Source organism: Frankliniella occidentalis, unplaced genomic scaffold (assembly GCF_000697945.3).
Source record: "Frankliniella occidentalis isolate FOCC.00 unplaced genomic scaffold, Focc_3.1 Scaffold79, whole genome shotgun sequence".
Lineage (NCBI taxonomy): Eukaryota > Metazoa > Arthropoda > Insecta > Thysanoptera > Thripidae > Frankliniella > Frankliniella occidentalis.
The window spans coordinates 1,174,507-1,181,301 of NW_026267209.1; the positions used below are offsets into that span (position 1 = coordinate 1,174,507).

General features: G+C 66.3%; 2 protein-coding genes across 2 annotated transcripts in view; both read left to right on the forward strand.

The window, feature by feature from the left end:
- Positions 1–6,795, forward strand: part of LOC127749695 (elongation of very long chain fatty acids protein AAEL008004-like) — a 42,911-nt gene that overhangs the window by 3,878 nt on the left and 32,238 nt on the right. The gene's annotated exons all lie outside the window — the stretch shown is intronic.
- Positions 1,674–4,867, forward strand: LOC113209145 (basic salivary proline-rich protein 2-like). Its single transcript, XM_026426523.2, has 5 exons — positions 1,674–2,174; positions 2,657–2,734; positions 2,829–3,008; positions 3,356–3,560; positions 3,640–4,867. Exons 1-5 carry the CDS (start codon positions 2,016–2,018, stop codon positions 4,527–4,529), a joined length of 1,512 nt encoding a protein of 503 aa, XP_026282308.2. The 5' UTR covers positions 1,674–2,015; the 3' UTR covers positions 4,530–4,867.

Sequence of the window (6,795 nt, forward strand, 5' to 3'; positions counted from 1 at the left end):
GGGATGGGTGGGGCGCGGGGCGTTCTGGCCAGGACGCTGGCGCGCGTGGACCAGCGCTCGGCCCGGCCGTTGCGACACCGACGATGGCTACCGGGGGCGGCTGATGCCGCTCTGCCCTGTCGCCCTGGAGTGGCGGTCGCGAAGTGCGCCAAACACTCGATGGAGGCGGAGCGTGTCGATTGCCTGCTATTGTTTCGGTCCACACACGAAACGGGTGCAAGGACTCCGGTAGGCGCAGCCAGGCAAGCGTGCCCGTCCTCAGGTCATCGACAGGGATGCAGTGATGAAGACCCCCTCCTCGCCTCCCCCCTCTCTCCCCCCTGCTCTCAAGGGCGCCGGGTTTGCTCCGTCTGGCCGGAGCCTTTCCTCATGCCCCACCCCCTCTGCCCCGGCTTGTTCCTGTTGTGGAGGCCCTGCAGCAGTATCCTGCAAGAGCAGGATCCTGCGAGCCTCAGGGAGAGGCCCTGCTCTACGGCCAGCGTCCTCCACACGTCCTCGACCCCACCACGCCGGGCCACGCCGCGCCACACCACGCTGCACCACGCCGCGCCGCGCCGTGATGCAAGCCACGTGGAGGTGCGAATAGTTCACGATAACCTATCGTAGCTAAGCCAAGCGCCATGCACTCAGACGAACTTAGCGTGCGAGACGGCCTGGCTATCGTCACTTGCCACCACCGGCTCCCGACGGCCAACGCCGACTCGTCCCGTACCGGTGGTTAGGCCACCCACTCACCCGTGCGCTTGCATGCGCCACAATGTGCCGAATGCGAGAGCAGGTCGTGGACCTTTGTAGTAAACCGTACCGATCGCCTAGAAAGTACGAAGCACGTCCTTTGTCACGCATTCTTTCGCCCAATTACTGGAGGTTGACGCCTGCGGAACTCGAGGTAGGCCACCCCGCAATGCACGCATGCACTGCAGACAAGATGTTGCCTACCTATCAGGCGCTACGAGAGCTTGCATATGCTGGCTCGACTTGACATGTTCGCATAACTGCGATTGACGGACTTATTTTCTGAATGATTTCTTAAGGGGTGCTTGTGGTGCGGCGGATCGCTTTCGCGTAGTGTGCCAAAGCCTGTGGCGACGACAAAGACCCCCCTGAAGGTGACGTTCTGACCCGCACCCCGCCCGGGCTGGCGCTCGTCATTGTTATCTCGTATCTTTGAATGTTAATGCCCCTGCAAGAAGTGCGCGTCGAAGCAGCAGTCGGGCAAATGGGCGTGTGAATCGGCGACGCGCGACGCCATCCAAGCGTGTTTGACGGTCGAAAAACAAAGCAGTTCAAGTTCGATCCTACAATGCAGTGGCGTGTGTCTCTTTTTCCTCCACTTTTAATTACCTGGCTGACTTTGGGGATGTCATGGACCCCATCTCGTCACAGAAAGATTACTCGGGAGGATAGAAAACCGTTCTGGAACAAGTTGGTCGGGAACAAAGGCTACTTAGAAAACGAAGCGTTGCCCTCGCTCACGCTCGCATCAAGGGCTCGGATCTGGAGCCACCGCAGGCGGCGAGGCCGGGCGGGTGGGGTCCCGGGCGTCCCTCCTAACGAAAGTCAGTGTCACCGCGCACCGCGCAAGCCTGTTCCCATGGGAGAGTCGCGGGAGGGAGGGTCCTGCGACGGGCCTGGGCGGGCGGGCGGCGAGGGACAAAAGAAGCCGTGTCGGTCGCGCGGCGGGCAGGGCGCGGAGTTTGGGTGTCACTCGCGCCGAAAATGATTGTCCCGCGGGTGGACCCACGGGCGGCGTGTGTCGTGCCGGCCGGGCCAGGGCAGGCGAGGTCCGGACCGGGGCCGCGGCGACAATGGCCTCCCCCGCGACAATATGACCAGCGCACCCAGCGGGTCTAGTGAGGCGAAGGGGCGCAATGGCGGCGGCCGCCGAGGGGGGCCGGCTCCCACTCATGTCTCTGGAAAAAATCTAAATTACCCATTCAGGACACCAAAATTGAAACGAAAAAGTAACAAATAAAAAAAAGCAAATTACCCGTTCAAAGAAAAAATAATACAACATGGAAAAAGAGACAAGTCGGCTAACCACGGCGTCGGCCGCGGCGAACGGGGTGGTGAACGCCGAGGGGCTCCCCGTCGGCGAGTCCCCGTCGGCCGTCTCCGGACGCAAGAACAGCGCGCGCCGGCCCCCCTCCATCGTCATCAACCCCAGCGTCCAGGTGGGTCCGCGCCGCGTCCGCGCGCCGGCAGGGCAGGCTCCCCTGGCGCATGTCAGGCCGGCCGAGGCACAGATGTACTGCTATCAGTGGCATAAAATCAGCATCACGGCCTTGGGGAGCGCGTGCAAGCCGCTCCGCGTGCGAGCCCGTGGCGCAACCGCGCCTGCCTAACGCCTCCTGACCAGTGAGCGCGCCCAGGCACACACGTGTGTGTGCGCGTTTGTGTGTTTGTGAATGCTCATTTTATTTTTCATGTGTTATTTTCTGTACACACGCCTCTCGTTTTATATTTTTATCTCTCACCTGCGGAGGGAAAATACTAAGAAGCGCGCCACCCCGCGAGACAGGTGCGAAAGCCCCTCTCGGGGTGGCCGTTGTTGTGGTGTTGGTGGTGCTTGGCGAAGAAGAGAGGACGCAGTTCGGCGTGGTGGGCACTGGCCACGCTCAGCAGGCTCAAGACCAGGACCGTCCCCGTGCTGCAGGTACTGTCGCGGCAGGCGTCTGGCGCCCCGGTCAGCCGCAGCCCGAGCGCCCAGCCTCCGAGCCAGCGGAGGAGCAGGGTAAGCGTCCGCGCCGAGTACCAGAAGGAGAGGAAAATTATTGTTCTCCTACCCGATTTCGTTATCCATGTAATTTTCTCGTCGACTTTTGCAGTCGGTGTGCCACGTCCACCCGAGCTCATGCCGCTGCGAGAAGTGCCCGTGCCCGGAGCTGACGGGGGCCGGGGGCGGCGCGGCGGCGGGGCTGCGCCGGGGGCCGTCCGGGTTCAGCTTTGGCGGTGGCGGGCAGCACTGGGCGTCGGCGGCGATGGACCGTGGGCAGGCGGGGGCGGACGTGAGTACAGTAGGGCACAGAGGGGCGGAAAGAGGGGAGGGGGGGCACCGCTGCTCCTGTGCGGGCAAATGACAGGAGCTCGGGTGTTAGTTAGTCCAAGCGTGTGTCGGCCACAAAAATGGTCCCCGTCGCGGTACATACCAGTCTAGTGGCCTTGAAGAGGGACGCACCGCCGGGCTGGCCTGGCGTGGCCACGTCCCCGGCGAAAAGCCAAAGAAAAATGCGATTCCACTCTTATGGCGGCGCGCTTCCTCGACGCTCTGGCATCTGTCCCATCCGCCTGCCCGTCTCGTCTGCCCGAGTGAGATAAAGATCCCGCCTGACGACAACGTCGCCGTGCTCCCCAGTGCGGGTACTGCGGCCGCCTGTACCTGGGCCGGCCGCCGCCCTTCCGCCGCCGGCAGCCGCCGCCGCTGGTCATGACGCGCGTGCCGCGCTCGGCCGGCCGCTACCCGACGCGCGGTGAGCTGCTCACCGGGCTCACGCCCACCATCTGCTGGGCCAACTGCGAGAAGGGGCTGCCGCTGCCCCCGGGCTGCCCGCGGAACATGCGTGAGTAGCGCGGGCTGCGCGACCCGGGCAGCTGACGCTGATTAGTAGACCTGACCCCGCTCTGTCGTCCCCGTGCCAGTGCACTCGCTGCGCGCGCCGCCCGAGCTCTTCGAGGAGCTCGAGCCACAGCCGGTGGGGCCGTACGTTCGTGTGCTGGCGCCGCGCTGGCTGGACTGGGTCGACGATCAGACGTGCGCCTTCCCGCCGCCGGACGGGGAGCGCGGCGAGAACCTCCAGTGCGCGACCTGCGCCCAGCCCAAGGAGGAGCCCGCCGAGGCCGGCAAGGGCAAGAAGAAGCGGCGCGGGGAGGCCGAGGCCGAGGCGGAGCAGGGGCCGCCGCCGGAGCTGCCCGCGGCCCCGGGCGCCCCGGACGCGTCCCCGAGCAAGGCGGTGCTGGTCGGCAGCAAGGCCACCCTCGGCAGGGCCAGCCGCGGGGGGTTGTCGGCCAGGCCCTCCGGCGCGCCCGTGTCCGTCAAGCTCTCCGGGGCGCCCGTGTCCGTCTCCGCCAAGCCTTCGGCCGCCATGTCTGCGCGGGGCTCCGCGGCCGGGGCACCCGCCTCGGCCCGACCGTCCATCAGGTCCGCGAGCTCCCGCGGGCAGGCGCCCCCGCCTGAGCCGGGCCTGGGCGACAGCTCCACAGCGGTGCGCAAGCCGTCCGGGTCCCTGGCGCTCCGCCAGGACTCGGCCATGCCGCTGCCGGGGGTGACCAGCAGGAGCGCCGTGTCGGTGAAGCCGCCTCTGGACGGCATCCGCGAGAGCGCCACCTCCACCCCGGTGGCCGAGCTGCCGCCACCGCCGCCACCAGAAGAACAAGAGGCCGTCGAGGAGGTGCCTGAGGATGCGGTCGAGGAGGCGCCTCCAGAACCGGTCGAGGAAGCGGCCCCGGAACCCGTCGAGGAGGCGGCGCCCCCGGAGCCCGTCGAGGAGTCGGTGGCCGGCGAGGAGGGCGCGGTGCCGCCCGAGGAGTAGGACCACCTGTACGGCCTGTCCAGTAAATGCCACCCTACACGTCGCACTGGTGCACCTCCAGCCGGCGGCGGCAGAGACTAATTGAATTTCGCGCGAGAACAAAGGTCCCGGCGTGCCGAACAGAACGGCCCCGCGTCGGAATACATAATCAGGCTGCTGCGCGCTGCGCGCTTGACTCATCTGGGCATGTCGAGAGGAGTAGGCAACTCCAGCGCCGCTCGTGCTGCCGCTGCGTTGTGTTGAAAGAGACGCCGCCCCGCGCCCCGCCCGCCGCGCTTCGGCCCTCTCCCTCACCTACAGGCGATATGATAAAAGCCTGGGGTCACCCGAGGCATGCGAGGTGCGCTGCTGCGGCGGCGGCGGCGCGTTGCATTCGGTTTCCCAACGGCGAACGGCTGGACTTGTCCACGTCGCCGTGATCCGCCCGGCCCGGCGGTGACCCGCGGCGCCGAAGGGGTCAGCAGCGGCGGCGGGGCGGGCGGCCGCGCGGCGACGTCTTCCGTCTCCGTCGCACCCGCAGGAGAGCCGGCCGGCCGAGGGGACGGGGACGGCGAGACACACTGGACTTTGACTCACGACCCGAACCGCCTCACGGAAAGGTCGCCCTAACGTCAGGACCGGGACGCGTCCGGAGCGGAGCCCGCAGTGACCGCAGCGCCGGCCCCGCGCGCCGCGTGGGAGCGAGGGAGACGGGCATAGGGCGCGCGCTGGACCAGGGGCGGGGGGCAGTGCGGGGGGAGGGCGGCCGAGCCAGGCGGGGTCGATCGGCCGGTCAGGTGGCGTGATGTCCAGGACGTCGCGGCAAGCACCTCAAAGTATGGGGTCTCTGCAACAAGGACCGGCCGGCCCGACCGCCGCCAGGACCGGCTCCGTGCATGTGTGTGTGCGCGCCTGTGCGTTGTGTAGTACAAGTTGTGTGTGTGTGTGTGAGTGTGTGCGATCGAGGCGGCACCGCACATTACGCAGGGCCAACAAGGCGTGTCCATTACTCGCGCATTACGTACGTCACGAGCGTGCTTATGCAGGAGCTTCGTCGGCCGTGCGTGCGAGGTGCGTGCGCCGTGCATGCGCGGCCCTTGTCGACCCGGAAGGTCCCGCTCGCGGGTAGCCCATTCGGACGGCGGGTTATACCGCCGCGCCAAACCGCGTGGAAGCGTATAATTGTGGGTCATCTGGTCTCTTGCGCCGGGACGCGCGGCGGTGGTGGCAGTGGGGAGGAGGACGCCGTCGCGGCGGAGAAGCAGAAGCTGGTCAACCTCGAACTCACTCATTCTCTATCCTCTTCCCTTCATCATCGAGTCGGCGCTCGTCCAGGAAGCACGTCCGTTTCCGGCAAGATCCATTCGGCGCATTGAGGGAGCTCGATGCCGCCTGCGAGACTCGGGGTAGGCCACCCCGCAGCGCACGCATGCACAGCAGGCCCGATGTTGCCTACCCATCAGGCGCTATGAGAGCCATGCATCGGCTAAACTCGGTAGTTTCGTTGCGGCAAACGGCGAGGTCACTTTCTGGATGACCCCTCTGCCGAAGGTTCTTTAACACAGGTCAATGGAGGAAAGAGCGCATGTTGTTACCGAGCTGAAGGAGCTGCAGAGGCCGGACAGAGGCGGGGCGGGGCGGGGCGAGGCTATGGGTGAGGGTCAGCCGAGCTGACATCTCATCCGCACGAAAGGGGCAAAGGGAATTGCCTAATGGGATCCGTTGCAATTAGCGAGTCGGCTGGCTGGCCGGCGGGCTGGCGGGCGTTCCGGCGCTCCCGCACACCTCGCCCCACCTCCTCGCCCCACAGAGAAAGGGCGTGGCGTGCGGCCAGGACGGAGGTCGGCCGTGATTGGTCGAGCCCGAGAGCGGAGAACACAGAGATAGCACCTGTGGCGTCGCGTGGTCGGGATGCAAGGGCGTGTGTGTGCAGAGGAGCGAAAAGGGGGGGGGGGCGTGGAGGGAGTTGGGCGGAGGGGCTGCGAGCATATCGTCACCCCGCCGTCATGGAGCGTGGCGGGGTGGGGTGCGGACTGCTGGGTGGGCCGCTTGCCCCTGCGAATTGAGTGTTTGGGATAGCAAGAGGTTGGGGTGACAACCGCCCGGTCCCGGTCGTAATAACTAACGCCATCGAGAGAGACCCGCACCGCCCAGCCCAGCCCGCCCGCAGTGCACGCGCACTCGGCGCGGCCGTTGTGTACAGCTTTACGACCGACTTTGGGCAATTCATTACCATGGGCACCACACCTACGCGGCGCGCGCGAGCGGTGGGAGAGTTGGAGTCACT